The sequence below is a fragment of the Rattus rattus genome, chromosome 4 (genome assembly GCF_011064425.1).
Source record: "Rattus rattus isolate New Zealand chromosome 4, Rrattus_CSIRO_v1, whole genome shotgun sequence".
NCBI lineage: Eukaryota > Metazoa > Chordata > Mammalia > Rodentia > Muridae > Rattus > Rattus rattus.
Window position 1 is genome coordinate 52,813,256 of NC_046157.1, and position 19,662 is coordinate 52,832,917.

The window sequence follows — 19,662 nt, forward strand, 5'->3', positions numbered from 1 at the left end:
AGGAAGAGGACAGAATGGACAGACAGAGCCTTGTAATCCCTGCTACTCTGGAGGCCAAGGAAGAAAGACTAAAATTCAAGGAAATTGTGGGCAGTGTAAGCCAGACTCTGCATCAAAATAAAAGTTTAAGTGGGGGATGGCTATGCAGGGGTACATAAGAGCACTTTCTTGTGCAGCATGCCTCCAAGGCGCTGGGCCCAGTCCCCACTAACAAAGGTTTTTGGTAGTTTATGTTTTCTTCCCTGAGACCGGGTCCCATGCTGAGGCTCGCACTGGCCTCATGGTGTGACCCCTGGTCTGTCTCCCAAGTGTCAGGATTACAGCCCTGTGCAAGCACGCCTGGTGCTAAAGTGCTTCACAAATGAGACCTCAGAACTTGCTTGTATCATCGGGTAAGCACGAGTCAGTGGAGCTCTGGGAAGCAGGCTCTAGAAACAGCCTTACTGAAGAACACCAGGCTGTAGCCCAAGAGAAGCCTGCTATGAGGCAATCAGGTGTCGGACACACAACTGACCTAATGCAGCCCCTGCACCTGCTTGTCGTGGGCTTCCTCTCTCTCAAACCAACCAACCAGCAGTTAGAACTGGAACAGTGTCACAGAAGCAAGCTCGCCTGTGGAAGGAAGGACTGGCTGGCAAAAGGCCTAAGAGTCAGGAAAGACAGCAGAAGGCCCAGGACTGTCTCTATTGCTTTTCAGTCTGAATGTGTGACAAAACAGTGTGTGTGTGTGTGTGTGTGTGTGTGTGTGTGTGTGTATGTGCACATGAGTGTTCCATTTCCAGACTAAGCTTTACTTTTCCAGATCATGATTTTGTATAATGTTGGCACTTAATCAAGAATAGTGAATGCTGAGTTCTGGAGTCTGAAAGCAACGGGTGCTATGTCTGTCTTTCCAGTGTCTGTGTGTTTATAAACAGGAGTATGTTGGTCACTCAGGGGACAAGTACTTAGCTGGAATGCTTAGTTATGTGGAAGGGCCATCTTTGGTGCTAAGCCCTCCCTTCCTGGTATCTGTATGCTGGCTTATTGTGTAAGTGTCAACCCACACATTAAATCTTTCATGTATAATCTGTTTGTTTTTTAAATAAAATTGAGTGAATTAGCAAACAAACAAACAACAACAAAAAAAAGTGCCAGTCATCAGGATTAAAGATTGAAATCAAAAAAGGGCGAAGATATCCTCCCAATCACAGAGACAGAACGTGCTTGGGCCAGGATTACAGATTCCACGCTTTATTTACATCAAATGGTCTCCATAACACCCACTCAGCCAGGAAAAGCACTTACAGTCCTGGTAGAAGCCACACAGAGAAAAATGTGACTTTCTTTCAGGTCAGCAGAATTCAGCACTGCCTCCCAAAGTTGGGAACCTAAAACCCAAAGCTGCATCTGATAGCCTGTTTTACTCATGCTCGGGGCCACACTCCTATTTATGACAAGAGTCAACACTTGGCACTGATCAACTAGTACACTGTGCCAGATATTCTAATGACCACTAATTCTCAACAATGGAAGATAAAGAACAATTTCATTAGAGAGAAGAAATTCAAATTAACTGTGAGTGATACACATGAAGCCAAGACAAATTAGTGGGCAACTACTCACATTCAGATATTCCAGTTACAACTTAATTTTTGTGCACAGCACTGCCATTCAAATGTTGGCCCTTTGCAAAAGTATTTGTTTGTTTGTTTGTTTTGTTTTTGGCAAGAAGTAACACAGCATTCCAGGCTAGACCTGCATGTTCTCTTTCTGAACAGGAAACCTAGGAAACTGAACTTCCAAATAAATAGAACAGAACAGTGCTTTGTTCTACATTCTGCTTCCGTAAAATCCCAACTTACCATATTTGTGCTAAGACAGGCTGAGGTAACCCAGATTGGAAAAAGAAGTTCCTTGCTTGATCACCTGTAAAGTAAGTGGGAAAGGTTTCAGGGAAAACAGAACAGCAGGAGCCAACAGAAATCCTAGTACAGCAAAACCACAACATTATTTAAGAGGCGGTTATGCTACAAACACCAATGACCCCACGGGAAAGGTCACGGGAGGGTCTCTGACTCAGCACTCGAAAGGGCCTGGATCTTTGCTGGGATGACCGTCCACTTCGAGCCTCGGATGGCAAACACACCTCAGGCTGATGCTACTGAGGCCGGATGGAGATAGAAGAGCTGACACTGAGCCGAAGCCAAACCCTGTTTTCATACCTGATTGTATAGGGCGAATCTCAACAGTGAGAGGACAGCACATGACAAGGCACACACAGCAGACGCCTCAGTTAACAACTGACATGCCATACTCTAGAAAAAGCTTTTAGTCTGAATATTGATTGTTAGTAACAACACAGAAAGGGCAACCACGCATAAAAGAATCCTGCCAGTCAGTCTTTTATGTGAACGAATAAAAAAAACACCTCCCAGGAAACCCAGATTCCCACTTTGTGCCCAGAACTGGTGACCTGTGACTAAACAGCCAAGGTCTCAGAAAGGTACACAAGGGACTTCCAGAGGCAGCAGTGAAATCCTCAGAAAGTCTGCTGTTTCCTGTTCTGTTCAAGATTAGAACTTTGCTCCAGGGCACCCAGTCTACCCTATCTTAGAGTGGTATCCTCTGACTAACACCAGTTCCCACCAGAAGGAAGCTCTAACTACAGTTATCCTGATCCCTACACCCAAACACAGACACACAGACGACAACGATGATGACGATAAGCAAAATCTTAAAAGGAAGCAAACACCAAAAATACAGGCTCTAAACTAGGGCAAAATGGGTTAAATGCCCCTGTGGTCAGGTGCACCCATTTCCACGTGCACAAGAGATTTCCTGTGGCTCAGTAAGAATGTGCGGACGGTGACCACATACATACCAGTGATGAATCCAGATATCGGCTTCAAACTCTGGAACTGCTGGTCATGCTTGGCTCTTTCCTCCACGGTTATGGCCCAGATGTCCAGGCTCCCTGCAGTCCAAACACAGGACGGACGATTATTCAACAAGGACAGTAAGGTGCTCAGGCGTATGATGCCCATAAGCACTTCGAAGGTCTGCTGGTGTGTGCTAACTCTACAGTTAGGCTTATATGAAAACACAGTAGTCAGTCATTTATTACACAGAACTAAGGGACTAAGTTTACTGATGCCTAAACTCTATTTCAGATGCCTAAAATGGCATAGGTAAAAATTAGAAAAGTCTAAGAGGAGCATTAAAAAAATTATGGTGATGGCACAGCACAATTAAAACCCTCTGCGGCTCTATGAAAATATCCCAACATCTGTGACGGTTGTACAACTTTGCAAATGCACTGATGACCACCAACAGACAGTTAATACAGTGAGTCACCTGTGTGAGGTCTCAATTGTGCCTCATTAAAGTTGCTTCTAAGAATGAATTTTCCGATAAAACTAATGGCCAAAGTATGTCTAAGTAAGTATGTCTGTCTGTCTGTAAGTAATTATACGTTTTAGTCATTGGTCTCCTAAAATAGTCTGCTGAGTAATCCAGGTGATAGACCAAACTCTGTGAAAGCCGACCACCGCTTTGAGCGGGTCAGCTGAGATGCAGGGAAAACATTTACTGGACACGAACTCTGTGCCAAGCACTGTGTCGTTCAGCTTAGACGACACAGATACCTCTCCCTGCACAGACCAGGGACTTTTACTGTCCTATTAAGCTTCACAATTACAAATGAAATGAAAGCCAAAAATAAATAAGATTATATCATTAATTAAGAAGGTAAAAGAAAACAAAAAGGCAAACAACACAAAACAATTGACAACCTGGAAAAGTCTGCATGTGTGTCTGGAATCCCAGAGACTTCCGTCAGTGTGCTCAGAGGACGACACACGATGTCTTCCCATTCTCTTTGCAACTGCTTCTCACATTTATTTGGGGTTTAGCAATACTGTCAGGGCGGTCAGGCACTCAAACCTGGAGTTTTGCCCACAGCTCCGCCAAGACCACCTGTCAGCATGGCTTACTTTCCTTTGTTAACAGACTCCGGGCTAAGGCGTGACCCAGTGCTTGCCTGGTATACATCAGCCCTGGGCTCAGTCAGGAAATACAAGCATGCACGAGTAGCGTGCCAGAGAAGCATTTTACCCAATGGATGAGTGTAACAACAAAGACGGCAGGCTTCAGATTCGGGCTTTGCGAGAGGACAATGTGACCTGTTAAGGCTATGCAAGCAACAAGCTGAGGGGTTCAGTCTGAGAGCTAGGACAGAGGCGTCTACGCATCTTATTTGGGGTTCAACTTGGAGAGAGACAATGAAAAGCTTCCTAAAGCCTCTGAGTGTTCATAATGTAAATTTTTTAGCTATAATGTGTGCCTGAATTTTAGGTTTGGTAATGGTAATACTTCTGGCTTTATCATTTAGGAAATAAACACACTAAAATCCTCAGCGATGAGGTTAAGATGTCTTAGAGTTACTTCAAAACAACCCAGTGAAACAAAATAGAGCCCCTAATCACCGAAGCATCTCAAGGAATACGATAAGGGTTTACTGTATTATTTTCTCTTTTTAAGTTGTTTGTTTTGTGGTAATGAAGACTGAACACAGGATTTCATGAATGTTAGGCAAGTGCTGTACCCCTAAGCTACACCTCAGCCCAATTCAACTCTATTAATTAACCTGAAATTTCCCATCATTGTAAAGTCTTAAAATTTAGCCCCAACTTATACTGAGAAAGAAACCTTCAAAACTTACCACCAAAAGGTGTCGGAAACTGAGCCATGGTTCTGTTACCTTTACCTTGCTAATCGACGCCTGTAATTAAAACACAACATGTAAGTTTAAGAAAACTTCAAGTCTGTGTATAAACATACGAACACACTGTCTTTACACCAACACCAGAGCTAGAGCACAGACCTAAGGAAGGTCACAGTGAAAGTGCCCCTTCCTGACTTCCTGGATAGACTCTCAGTGGCAGAATCGACAGGGAAGCTGGGGGGCTGTCACAGGGAGCTTTTGCATGGCTGGTAGGCCAGCCTAGTTTATCTCCACCGTTCATGTGATACGATCTAGCATATCCTCTTAACCGTCTACATACACTGCTACCTGAGGACTCTCAGTGAGCACATACGAGGTGTGCACTGTGCGGGCACACGGCTCTTCTCTCTCAGTCACACGCACAGCCCTGCGCATCACACCACACATTGCAGACCGAGGCAAAACAACAACAGGGGAGTGATTAGAGCAGGGCAGCACACACCAAAGCCTGTGTCCACCAAGAACGACGTGAACCGCTCCATAAGGACTGTGAGAATCAGGCAGTCAAGGCGGCTCAGGGGATGAAAGCACGGACCACCCAACAAGGCAAGTCTGACGCCCTGAGCTGATCCCTGCACACAACATAAAGGTGGACGGAGAGAAACAACTTCCCCAAGCTCCTCTGACCCCCAAACTCACACCATGTTACACACACACACACACACACACACACACACACACACACTAATAAGGGCGACTCTTTAACATACACATTAGGAGACAATTGCTGGGCTTGAATCTTAGCCCTTAGAAGGTAAAGGTAAGAGTTCAAGGTCACCCCCAGGCACATAGTGACTTTAAAGCCAGACTGGGCTGCATGAAGCTCTTCTCAAAACAAAACCACAAGAAACATTAAAATACTATACATTCCGTAATGCCTGCCCAGAATGTCAAACTCAGGTTCCAACATTTCTCATCAGGCATAAGTTCATCGGTTCATAAGCAGCCAACAAGAAACAAAGTCCTCTTTCCCAAATGAAAACTTCAGACTTAAATGGGTACTTTTCTTCCTGTCTGTGGTGTGTGAAGTGGATTTAGTCTCCAGTGGTTGGTGATGTTTGGGCAGTCAGGTGTGGCCTGGCTGGCAGAAATATGTAACCTGAGGCAGGACTTCAGAGTCTAAAGATACTCGCCATTTCCACTCTGCTCCCTCTGCCTGGTTTGCCAAGTCTGTCAAGATGTAAATAAATGCTCCACTTCCTGTTCCAGCCTTCATGCCTGCACTCTGCCTGTTTCCTGTCCCAGCCACCACTCCTCCCCTCTGCCATCTCGGCTCTTATCCCTCTGGAAACTTAAGCCAAAATGAAGTTTTTCTTCTGTAAGCTGCTTTGGTGGTGATGTTTAATCAGAACAATAAAAACATAACTAATGCAGCACTAATCTAACTTTGTTACAGTAAATTCCCAGTCAAAAGGCAGAGAGAAGGTATTTGTTAAAATGTTATGATAAATCCAGTCAGATGTGGTGTATGTGCCTACAGTACCAGCACTTAGAAAGAGGAAGCAGGAGGGCCATGAGTTCAAGGCCAGGTAGTGAAGCCCTGTAAAGCGAAGGCACCATCTCAAAAGCTTAACAAGAACAAAAGAGTGCAGAGAAATTTAAAATACGATGTTCTCTTGCCTTATTACCCCTCAAACTCAAGTGTGTGGAGTTTCTCACAAGTATCTTTCCTGTTTCCCCCTCCTACCTATCCCTAGTACTCAGCCTCTTTATGGTGACTGACGACACTGGACTTCTGACTTATTTGCATTTTAGTTTTCTTGTCTTCTGCACCATTTGGTCCGCCTGGTTCCTCCTCTATCACTGGTTGCCTCGCTGCTGTGACTGCAAATTTCGGTGACCCCTGGATTCTCCTTTATGAACAGTGGGGCACTAAGCTGGGTGGGAGGTTTGTAGGTTGAGAGGCAATCAGGTAGACTGACTTGCCTTTCCTCAGGACACTTCCAAATGTCAGCATCCTCAAACCTGCTCACCTTCAGCAGAGAAGCTGGGTAGGGCGAGAAGGGTGTGGCTCCACCCCCTTCATGCTGCCTCAGATAGTGGTAAGGGCCTCCCCAAAGCCCCTACCCCTCCCACCCCATCACCCCCTGCACAGAACGCGCAGTCACAACGTGGCCCTTTGATTTTCACTCCTCTCTCCATGGAGTTCTCTTTCCATTCCAGTGTCCTCTCACCCAGAGAGAAGACCAGAATGGTCACCTATCTGTGGGATGGTCCCAACACAGATGGGGGAGTTGAAAGAATTCCCATTTTGAACTGGTGCCTGTGGGCACACCTGCAGTCTCCAAGCTGGCGAGGCCTCTGCATCATTCAGACAAGATGGCTGCAGCTCCTCTGTGCTATAAGGTCTCTTTCTTGCTCACTCAGGATATGGACCATGCTCTGTGGGAATCTGTTGATTTTTGGGGATAAGTCTTCTGTATGAGCAATTAGGGCAAGAAGACAGAACATCTGTGGCCAAGGCACCAGATTTAAGCAGAGGTCTGCCAGTCTAGTGGAAGTGGGCAGGACAATTCCCTAGAGCTGCAGCTGCCCCTTTCCCTCCCCTGCAAGCATCGTCTCCCAAAAGCTTAGCACACGCTCGCTCTCTCACCCAACGCTCACACAGGTCACATACTTTCTTAGCCATCTTCCCCAAAACGCACGCGCAGCTCTGAATTTCTCAAGCCAAGTGAAACAACTAACTACTCAACACTAGAAAAATGTGCGCAAGCTCGATCTTTCACCGTCTACTGCAAAGTAAAGACAAATTTGTGCTCAGAGGCTGCAGACTTCACCACTTTCTGGGCCATTTTGTTTCTTAGGTTTCCTAGATCTGCTTCATCTGGAAGTAAAGAGCTTGCCTCTATCGATTAGGAAACCTGGGCATGGGAAGCGCCTCTGGCAAGAGTGAGTAACGTGGAGCACAGCACCGCTGGCTGTCGAGTTCTGCGCTTCAGTGGGGGCTTGTCAAGCTCCTTGCGATGTTCCAGTACTTTCCCTACTCCCAGTTTACTTAAGGTTTTTATTACGGCCTGGATGCTATTGTTTTTTAGACGTTTTTTCTTAGCCGCTAATGAAGTAATCGCATATTTTTCCTTTTGTTTCCATGTTTTCTTTTTCTTCTTCTGTTGGTGTTGGGGACTGAATCTGAGCCCCATATGCTAAGCTAAGCAAGTATTCTACTCCACCTTCGCCAACACTGAGTTACAGGGACGTGAAAGCTACTAGTAAGTTATCCTAGACTTCTTTTTGTAATAAACACAATCCAGACAAACATGCTCGGTTTTTTGTTTTTGTTTTTGTTTGTTTTTTGCAGCTCGGTTTGGTACACAATAAAGCAACAAACTTGGAGGAGAGGGATCAAGAGAAATTATAGACTCCCTAGAAACTGCAAAACTCTTAAAACAGTACGAAATAAAAATGGCTAGAAATATATGTGGAAAACTAAAATATGACCAGGAAAAGTTTAGAGATGAGCTTGAATGAATCTTCGAGAAACTAACGTTTGTTAACAAAACCATTTCAGAGAGGAAAGCTGAGGTGCCCTTAATCAAGTTATAGTCAGTTACTCTTAATACTAGCTATTGTATGAGGCTAATAGAAGCATACTATCGTTTAAAAAAGCTTGTATTTGGGGTTGGGGATTTAGCTCAGTGGTAGAGCGCTTGCCTAGCAAGCGCAAGGCCCTGGGTTCGGTCCCCAGCTCCGAAAAAAAGAAAAAAAAAAAAAAAGCTTGTATTCAGCGTTCACATTTTCATGACACCATTCTTACAAGTATAATATTATGCCTTGTGTTAAGTATTTCACAGCTCCTTGAGTGAATCCAAACTAGTCAGAACTCTTATGGTCAAAGTATAATTAGTATCAGTTCCTGTCCAAGAACCTAAGAATAATTGCTGTTTACCACAGAAATGAATTCCCATCCTCTAGAGTTCTCTCCCCCAAACAGCATGTAAGCTGAAGGGGAAGTAGAGACAGCTAACAGAAGAAAGGCTGTGACCAATGCCAGACTACATCCACTGCCTAGCACTCCTGATAGCTGTTTCCACTTCCCCTGCGGAGCATCTGGAAAGGGCAGCTGAACACTTGCAGACCCCACTTTGTGTCCAGCATCGGGGATCGAATGCTTTCTCTGCCTCCCACTTCTAACTACAGCTTGGAGCTTTTAGGATCACTGATCTTAAGCTGGATGTCAGTATAGAGTCCATCCAATACAAACAAAACCGCTGGGAGGAATGAATGAAGGTGCTCACTGACATAACAGTCAAAAGCTGGTCTAAGGACGGGCTGCAACCCTCCCATACAGCTTCCTCGTAAACCTGAGTCCTTCAAATGCCTGGGCAATCGTGGCCGTACCTCCTCGGCTGGCCTTCAATTCACAATCTCCTACCTCAGCCTCCCTACCAGGGGACACAAGTGAGCAGAACCCCAGGTGCCATTTTATTACAAGATCTGGAAAACAGTTTGTAATTATTTCTGTATTTCAGAAAATGACCACACACACTCTGTCCCAGGGCTCCAGCCCTGCTGTAGCTATGAAGCCTGCTGCAGGCCTCAGGCCCCTCATCAAGCCCACAACTCTGCTCAAAGCACACTCGGCTGGCTACCCAGGACAGGCTGTAAGGGAAATCAAGGTCCCCCAATTCTGTTCTCTATGAGCTTTGTTCCAGGGTGGGCCCGACAGGGACTAGAGAGTAAAGCGAGGTGCAGAGACCAAAACACTAGCAGAAATCCAGTGTTTCTGGACAAGATAACAAACAGAAAAGGCCCTGCGGAGCCTGTAGAGCGTGGGGAAGACAAGAAAGAAGAAACTAGACAGGAGCGCCCGGGTCTGAAGGTTCTGCACTGCGCTCAGGCTCACAATCGCAATGGCACATAACTGGTCTTGAAACTGAAGGAGGAGTGAAAGCCCCACTAGACACAGGGAACTCGGAGTGCTAAGAACTAGGATAGCTGGAGAAACCTGCGATCAGCACTCCACCAAGGAGAGCCGTGGACAGTGTGGAATCACACATCTAGGGTAGAGTTAGTTATTGACATACTGTGATGGCTAAAACTGACTGCAACGTGATGGATCTGCAATCAGCCAGGAGACAAACTTCCAGGCACAATCTTCAGGAAATGTCTAGGCTAGATTACCCATGACTTCCAGACCCATCCCAAGCATGGCTCAGAGCATCCCATGGCTGGGGTCTAGGGTAAAAGGAGGTGAAGTGAGCATGAATGTTCTTCTCTTCACTTCCCGACTATGGATGTCCAATGACCTCGCACCTATGCCCAACTGCAAAAATAAACTATCAGGTGTTTGGTCACAATGAGAAAAGTGGTTAAATACAATAAACTCTCAAAAAAAAAAATCTACATGGGGCAATTCCCCGATGACAACATGTGGCAATTCCCACAGAAGTCTTTAGAGCAAGTGTCAGCCGTTCTTCCCATGAGACAACAGCAGACAGACTGGGAGATTCGTGCTCTCTGTAGAGAAAGAGGATGGGAACTTTTACATACCAGCATAGCTAGAAATATGACAACACCTCTGTAGATGACATCATTAACTAAAGCAGAGGAAAAAAAACTAGAAAAAGAAAAGCAACTTGAACCAGAAGTAGAAGAAATAATAGAAGACAGAGAAGACATTTTACAAAGGAAATTTACAATGGCCAAGGACGACGTGACGATCGTGCCCACCAAGTCTACAATTAAGGGAGGGGAGCTAGAAATGCTGACAGGACAGGGAGACGACAGACTTCTTCCAAGTTAATTACAGCTACTGCATGAGCACAAGGAGAAACACCGTTTGAACCCTCTTGCATAAGAAAATTCCAGAAAAGACAGCCGTTACCTCCACTGGTGTCACTGCTGAACTCCATCAAATATCGAAGGAAGAAACAACACAAAAGTCAGGCCAACTTTTCCCTATTCATCCCCTGTCTCTAATACAAAATCCAGACAGAACAAAGTAAATAAGGACACAGCAGGACCCCTAGAGAGTACCGATGCAAAACCACTCACGAAACACAACTTTAATCATGATAGCATATAAAAAGAATAAAACACTTGAAAATGAATTCACATATCTTATTGACAGCAGGAAGCAGAAAGCCCACATCAAGATCCCCATGGATTCAGAAGAACTTTTTCACAAACACTCAACATTCACTGATTTTTTAAAAACCTTTCAGTGAAACAGAATAAGTAGGAAGCCTCTTCAAAAGACAGACGTAGTCTATGAAAAGTTCAGCAGGGCTTGCAAGAGGCTTAGTGGGGAAGAGTACCTGTAGCCCAGCCCAAGGACCCCAGTGTGACACACACACACACACACACACACACACACACACACACACACACACACACACACACACGTTAACAGCAAACTCTATTAGATAATACTAAGCACACTTAATAGAGTTGTAAAGTAAAAGGCAGATGTACAAAGTACATTTTAGCAGAATTCTTACATATTGGCGTAGAAGTAAGCAGAAAGTGAAATTAAGAGTAACGAGTCCAGGAAGAAGCGATGGATCAGCTGTTAAGAGCACGTGTTACCCTTGCAGAGACTCCTAGTTCCCAGCCCCTACGTGGATCAAAGCTATCACAACTCCACTTCCAGGGACTCTGATGTCCTCTTCTGACTTCTGTGGGCATCAGTCACACATGTGGCACACACACACACACACACACACACACACACACACACACACACACACACACACACATATATATGCAGGTGAATACTTAAACACAAAATAATTCTAAAAAACTTGTTTTTAAGAAAAATTATCCTATTTTGAGTAGCACCACAAAAATCTAACATTACTCAGTATAAATTACATGAAAGAAATGGTGGACCACACCTGCAATCTTAGCACTAAGGAGCCTAGGGCAGGATGGTGTCAAATGTTAAGCTAGTTTGCAATACATATGCGAGACCCTGTCTACAACAAAACAAACATTAGCCCTGTATATTGAAATTAACGAGATACTGCTAAGGAAAACTGAAGAGCTAAACAGTGGAAGGAAACCGCCAAGAATGTAAGGTTCAATTCATTGAATGCGGTCCTTTTCTGACAGACCTGGGCACCTCAAGCAATCAGAGTAAAAATCCAAGGCTTTGAGTGGGGTCGGTAAGCTGGCATCAATAATTACACAGAAACAGAAGGACCACTGGGGCTTTAAAAGAGCACAATTGGGTGTTTGCCCTGACCAATCCCAAGACTCACTGCAAGGAAACAGAGTCAGGAACCTCGGAACCGCTGCCCAGGTCAGCCATATGTGTTTGCCAACTGATTTCTGGCAGAGCTGCACAGACAACTTAACGCGGAAGCAAACCTTTTCAACACAGCAAGCCCAGCCATGAAGGTACCTCTGAAGAATAAACTAGAGAACCCTGACCCAAACCTAACTAACCCAAATCATCTAACGCAAAAATTAATTTACAATGTGCCACCTATCTAGATAGAAAACCACACAAGTTTTATACAAAAAATGTTTTAAAAATCGGAGGATCTGCTCACACCTTGTGCTAGTTTCTTATGACAGAAACAAGCATATTTAGAAAAAGAAAAAAAATGGTAAATTGGCTTTCATGAATGTAAAAAAAATTCTTTAAAAAATAGCAAAGATTTAAATAATCAACACTTCTGCATGTGTGCCAGGTGCAGGGCCCATTTCCAGCACACACAGAGGACTGTCGTAACTCAAAGCCACACACGAAAGGATGTTCGACAGGTCAGCCATGAAGGAAACTCACGAGTGTGGCAGCTCTGTTTCAAGTCTAACTGGGACATTTCTGATCATGCTGTGTTGGCAAGGATGTGGTGGAGCAAGTGCTACTGGGAAAATAGCAGAATGTTGACAAACACGGCCATCTAAAAAGCTACACAACTGGTCATGGTCCCCAAGGGTGGTAATGGTGAGGTGGTGGGACCCTTAGGGCTGTATCTGGGGGAGAAAACAATGCACTTGCATGGTGCACTGTGAATTAAGTATGATGATATGCATGTATGAAATGTCATAGTAAAGCCAGGTATCTTATAAGCTAGAGGTGGAATCAGGGGTTCGAATGTGTATGTTTGTGTGTGCGTTTGTGTGTGTGCGTGTACACACACGCACGCACAGGGGATGGGGGTTGGGTGAGCATGTGCATGTGTGGCGAGCAGCCAGCAGGGCTCTACCTGCTTCTGTCGCCCCACTGCTGGAGTTACAGTGCCCACTGCTATGTCTGGCTTGTTCTGAGGACTGTGGGAGAAGACTCTGCCCTTCCTGCTTGCATAGCAACCTGGAGCTATTGTTTCAGCTCTGATTTTTATCTTTTTATTGAAACATTATAAGATTGTCTTAAAAGCTGACTTTTAGGTCTTATCACCTTCAAAGGACAAGTCGAATTCCTCTCTGAATATGTATGGTTAATGGTTACAGTGTCCCAAAATGATTAAGTTTAGCTGAGGATTTACTAGCATGTTCCTTGTTACTCAAGAATTTACACAAATAAGGGATAGTTAATACAATAAGGGATAGTTAATAAAAATACCCATGCATGTGTGTGCATGGGTAGGGACAGTTAAGCATCAAAAAAGATCTACTGAAAAATCAAAGACCATCTGATCTGTAATTAGCCAGTTTATTCCTATTGTGGGCACGTGAGTCCATGAAAGTGCTACATATGAGGACACAGTGTAGACAGATCCACAGGGTAGCAAGTGCTGGAAGAGGAACTCAGGGTAGTCTCCCAGCTGGTGATCACAACCTTTCAGGATAAGAACCTAATCAGAAAGCATTGAGTCTTGGGAACCAGTCGGTGTGGAGCCAAGTGTTGCCAGGGACACTAACAGAAGCAACAAAGATCTGACATCAGAATGGAGGGACAGAACTCCAAAGGCCCATCAAGTGTCACAGCAGGGCACAGAAGAGACTGAAGGGACAGTATAAGATCACTAGAATAACCCACTTACAAATCAAAAGCGCTTACTTCTTGGATGAGGGTGGGGGCGCTTTTGGAAACTGTAAGCATTTGTTATATGGAAGCTAGATGTCTTGTTCAAACACAGTAATTCTACTGACTAGGCGGTGCTGGCACATGCCTTTAAGCCTAGTACTTGGGAGCCGGAGGCAGGGGGCTCTGAGTTCAAGGCCAGTCTGATCTACAGAGTGAGTTCCAGGACAACCAGGGCAGAGAACCATTTCTCAAAAAAACATAAATAAACACAAATTCTTCTGAAACATTTCTATCTCACCAGCATGTCCACAGCGTAACTGTCCATGAAAAGGGACCGATCTCAGCAGTGGATTCAGAAAACTGAGGAGAGGAAGGGACCCCCCAGGTTCACCGGCACAGGCAACCCTCTTAACAACCTGGAATGCACATCTTCTACCCTGCCTTTCCCAAGAAATGCAAGACTGTTCCCGTGTGAGTGTAGACATAGTATATGCTTTGAGAAATTTCTAAACCATAAACATGCAAGCTTCAAATTTCTGCCTAGAGCACATAGCTAGGGATGGAGCCCCAGGCCTTGACCATGGGAAGCCAGCTACATAGTAGCCTAAGGTGAGGCAAACAAACACTCCTGTATCTGTGCAAAGAAACAGAAAACAAACGAAGTGAAAGCTAGGCAATGAAGGAACAGGTAAACAGTGCCCTTCAAAGTCTGGATAAGTCTGGATAACGTTAGAATTATTGAACCAGAGTATGTCTCAGAAGTTTTTAATCTCAGTTTAGCTTTGGAAAGAAGGGCTAATTACTGAAAGTTAAAAGTTAAAAGGATAAATACTAATCTATGAGTTCTGGTATTTACACTAAAGTCCCAAATGTTAGTAATACTACTTACAAAATATCATTTGTATTGATAAAAAACATATTGAAGTAAATTTTGTCACTTGATTTGCAATGTCTGGCTGTCATAAATACTGATAAACATAAAATATTAATAACTTTAAAAACTGAAATATGCAATTAGGGATTTGGTTTCTAGCACATAAATTCTAAATTTGACAACTTAATGTAGGTAAATTTTAATAATAAGGAATAAAATTTCTAGGGAAAATTATTGGTATAATTACAACCTTTTGAGCCTTATTTATATCAAATAATTCTAAATAGTTTTTAAAACAAGTATGATAGGGGTTGGGGATTTGGCTCAGTGGTAGAGCGCTTACCTAGGAAGCGCAAGGTCCTGGGTTCGGTCCCCAGCCCTGAAAAAAAAAAAAAAAAAAAAAAAAAAAAAAAAAAAAAAAAAAAAAAAAAAACAAGTATGATATTTTGATAATCTTACTGATTTGATAATCTTCCTGAAAGTTTGAAACCTTTAAGTTTTCTTCTGAAAAAGTTGAGAAGACTTTAAAAATAAGATACAACAGAATCTGAACATACTAGAAGAACCAATAACTAGGTAGCTCATGTAATCACTACACTTCTAATAAGTTCAAAGAGGACTAATTTGGCTCAATGATTCAAAGACTAAAGTAGATTGTGAACATATATTAAGCTTTCACTTAGTTATTGGCAGCAATTCCCTCAAAGAAATCTTCTAATTACATATTCTTTATAAAAAGTCTTTATAAACTAACCCCTTACGTGCACAAGGAAGCTCGTCACCCCTATCTATGGCAGCAAAGGTCACAGATGGGGAGGTGGGAGTGGCCGTTCAGTGTAAGGAGGTCCTGATCCCCTGCTGGGCTCACACCTGGTGTGTGCTCTCACACTAAAGGGCCAACCTACGCCTGGCAGACTGCTGCAGAGCTGGGACTGCAGACCAGGGGTTATAGGCTTTGAACAGCTGGCGAAGCACTCGACCGCTGAGCTATGTCTCCAACTCTTGGTATTTTAGGACAGGGCCTGTGTAGCTCAGGCTGTCCTCTGGCTGGCGATCCTCCACCTTAGCTTCCACAGGGATACGCCACATGTCAGGAGTTAGGGGATCTTCTTAAAGTACAGAATCGATTACAAGTGGACTATGTTTATGTGCTTTCTCCTGATACCTGACTCAGTAGCCCAGCAGCAGGAACTAAAGGAGGGTCCCCTAAAAAAGGCTGGCTGGCTGGCTGAAAACAAAGGGGCTCAGCAGCAAAGGTCAGTGAGTCATGGTATTAGGGCAATAAAATTATTCATCTAATAAATAATAAGAGGCTGAGGTTATGGGTCAGTGATAAAGAGCACTTGCGTCACATACAAGGCCTGCATTTGAAGTTTGGTAGAGAGAGACAGAGAAATGGACAGATAGAGTAGATGTAAAAGTTATAAGTCAAAGGACCTACGAAATGGAATATTGAAATAAATATAAATTTTGCATTAATGGAACACTGAGGGCAAACAGAAAACAGAGATGAATATGTTTTAACCCTGATGGCAGCACGAATATCATGGAGTAACCAATTGTTCCCAATTAGGTTTCAGCATTGCTCTCCATGCGAGTATCCACACCTCGCACTGTTAAACCTGGGTCAATTCCATGACTGCAGAGTCTTGGACCTTTGTGAGGGACCAGCTGCTTAGCTGAGCTGACGCACTATCAGATACCAAACATCACCTAGACTATGCCCACAAAGGCCACGCCCAGTCTTCACAGAAATGCCTCTCCTTGCAGTGAGTAAAGGCAAACAAAGACTCAGCCTCCACAAAGCGCTGACTAAAGAATGATTGAGGGCTCAGACCTCCATAGATTCACAGGACCCCTAAGGTTCAGAGAACTCTGAGCAGAGGGAGGGGAGAATGTCAGAGCCAGAGGGGCAATGTAAGGGGCAGGTAAGGAAAGGCTGTGAAATACCATGTCTAAGCAAGGCGGGGCCATGGCAACCATGGACTCCCAGCTGCAGTGCAGAGTGGCACAGAAGCGGGCCTAACAGTCAGCTGTGGACGGGAAGTGACTCAGGGCCCTACCACTTACTCCTGTGTATCAGCAAACAACAGATTCCGGTACAGGGGAGGCATGGTACCCAGGTGTATAGTGACGGTAAGCTCAGGCTCTGATGGCTTGGTCCACATTCAAGGTCACATAGACAGGCCTAGGGGGTTCTGGGGGGTCAATAAACAAAAGCAAATAATAAACAGGAAAAAGATATTTGTGGTGACAGCAAGGAAACAGGAGAGAAGGAGGGATCCAGAACACACAGTGGCACCTGTATGAAACTGTAAAGAACACACACACACACACACACACACACACACACACACACACACACACACACACACACAGCATCCTGAAAGAAAAGCCCCAATCTTGTGGAGAAAGTCCGAAATAAGCAGAAACAAACAGAAGCGACTGTACCCCGCCTAGTAAGGGAGAAACATTCTGCTTGGTGACAGCTATTTGAACAGAGGGACAGAGAGCGGAAAGTCACCCATAAGATTACAGGCACAGGCAGAAGGTATACAGAGCTCTTTAGAAACACAGAGAATAGACAGACAAACAGACAAAGGAACTGACAACTCCCAAACATATAGCATCCCGATCAATGCCGTCCAGTCACGTGGCTTCTACATGCACTGCAAAGGAACACACAGAGACTACAATTAGCTCTAAAGACAGGGCAGAGGAGGTTTAATTAAAAGGAATAAGGACGAGGGATCGGAGGCATTGTCTCTGGAGAACTAGTGAAGGCTGCAGTCTCCTTCCAAAGGGAACAGATTTCCCCAGAATGTGTGCGTGTTAAGGGTGGGGAGGAGCCTGTGGGAAGCGGCGAGGAGACAGGCAGATCCGGTGTCCAGCGATCTCTGTCAGGCCCAGCTGTCAGCATGTCACTTGGCAACACTCGCTGGCATCTTCCTTGCAGCTTACCTCCCACAAAGAAGTGCTGGGGTGTCTTGCCTAGAGCACTCCAATAAGCAGGTTTTAACTTTAGTCCTTCTAAGTTACCCTTATTCTAATATTTGAAGAAGAGACTTCACCAGGGAACAGAACGCAGCTGCAGCAGACAGATGACAAATGAGGGACAGCAAGAAAGGAGTCTCTGCCCAGGAGAGTGGGCCTTGACAGAGGCAGAGACAGGGAGAGGCTATGAAATACCATTTTCTAAGCAAGTAAGGTTACTGTAAAGTAACATCCAAAAGGCGCTATCTATGCAGACCAGTAACTGAGCCTGGAGTACAGCTTAGCTGCAGGAACTGGGAGAATGGCACGGAAAGGTTGGGAGTCCCTACTCAGTTACAATGGAAAGCGCACTGAGTGCATGACACTCAGACTCCAAGAAGACATAGGCTTATTTCAACACAACGGTGTGCCCGCTGCATACGGACACAGTGCACAGGCTGGTGGAGCACAGCAAAGGGAAATGAAACCTGGTGCTGCCTTTATAAACAAGCCAACCGGGGATGGAGAGATGCCCCATGGAGCTTAGACAGTACCTGAGTTCAGTTCCCGGCATCCACTCCAGCTCCAGGGGATAGGGTGACCTGTGGCTTCCTTAAGCACGGATGCACAGACAACATGAATTACACGGACCTTAGAGAATTCAGTAGTCACTGGGATTACAGTGAGGATACAATGAATATGTAACATATATAACGCAGACGGTGCAAACGTTACGCAGATGCGGTGCCTCCATGACAATCAATGACAATTCAACTCTCCAGCCCAGTACACCCAGTTAGAACCCATGGAGAACTCGGTGGAGCCGCTTTGCACTCTGTGCGTGTCTAACCAGGGCAAGGGCAAATGTGCAAAGGTACAGTCTGACCAGACATAGATGCTGTTACCGCTAATTACAACTGAAGATTATTTCCCAGTGCTTATGAATGGGTGGAGTCCAAGAGGAGAACACCTACACGTAACATCAGCAAAAGTCAGTTTATCAGGAATGAAAGCACAGGACAATGCAATCGTCAGCAAAACAACTGTGCTCTGCCTATAGAACTGTTGCCTGCCTACGGAACGCGCTCCCTACTGGGCTGTCTTGTCTGGCCTCGGTGGGAGAGGATGTGGCCAATCCTGCGGTGACCTGATGTGCCAGGGTGGGCTGGCACTCAGACGGGGCCTCGAGGAGAGAGCGGTGGGGGAGGTCTGTATGAGGGGGATTCTGGGAGAAGGGCAGCTGTGATCCGGATAAATAAGTGAATTAATGGAGGGGAAAAAAAGGAATTGAACAGTTTTTTTAAGAAGCACAGGAAAGAAAATGTAGAGGTTTCTGATTGAAAAAAAATTCACAAAATGTAACTCAAAAGAAAAAAGAACTCAGACTTTTTCAATTTCGTACCTTTTAAGAACGTTCCAACATCCTCTAATAACAAACATTTTGTATGAGCTAACTCTATATTTATGCAGAAATGTTTAAATACAATCGAAAGTATCTGGAACTCCACTTTTAAGCAGGGCTCTTCTCCCTAGAGTCGGGTGCTTAATTTCATTCTTACAAATTTCATTCAAACTGCTAAGCTTCAAGATTCCAAGACTGAATAAACAGACTTAAAGCGATTATTGTTACTAAAGGGTAGAAAAGGTTCGCTAAACACCTTTCTTATAAATATGGACAATATAAAATTAACCGTTTGCCCCCTCTTCCACCAAGCTTTTCTTACAGGGCTGAGAGTTAAATGATCTCATCAAGTTTTTGTCTGAGGGAAATTTTACTTACTTAGGAATCTGGCCTATTTACCTGAAGTCACTTTAACTTGAAAAACTTGCCACAAGCAACAAAGAAGGGCCACAAAAGTCAATAAATAGAGATTTCAGTATTAAGGAGAGCCTTCTCTTACTGCTGGAAGGAGGGCCATTTATGACAGTTGCTAAGGAAAGTAATCTGACAGCCATGGAGCAAAAGTCGAAAATTATTGCACCCAGTGATTCATTCACCCATTAATCTGCCTGAAAAAAATCCAAAGCTGAATGATGTCAATGGATAGTCACCATGGTGTCACTATTGTGCACAGGCTTCAGCACGTGTGGAGGGTGAGTGTAGGAGTCGGCTCTCTCCTTTGGTCCTAGGTC

General features: G+C 44.5%; 1 protein-coding gene across 3 annotated transcripts in view; it reads right to left on the reverse strand.

Moving 5' to 3' along the window:
• The window catches only part of Itsn1 (intersectin 1), a 176,310-nt gene that overhangs the window by 121,122 nt on the left and 35,526 nt on the right, over positions 1-19,662 (reverse strand). For all 3 annotated transcript variants that reach the window (XM_032900414.1, XM_032900413.1, XM_032900412.1), the window contains exons 2-4: positions 4,703-4,762; positions 2,864-2,956; positions 1,845-1,908 (exon numbers count right to left, since the gene is read on the reverse strand). In XM_032900414.1, coding sequence (XP_032756305.1) covers positions 1,845-1,908; positions 2,864-2,956; positions 4,703-4,730 — 185 coding nt within the window. In that variant the 5' untranslated portion in view covers positions 4,731-4,762. The remainder of the gene's footprint in view (positions 1-1,844; positions 1,909-2,863; positions 2,957-4,702; positions 4,763-19,662) is intronic.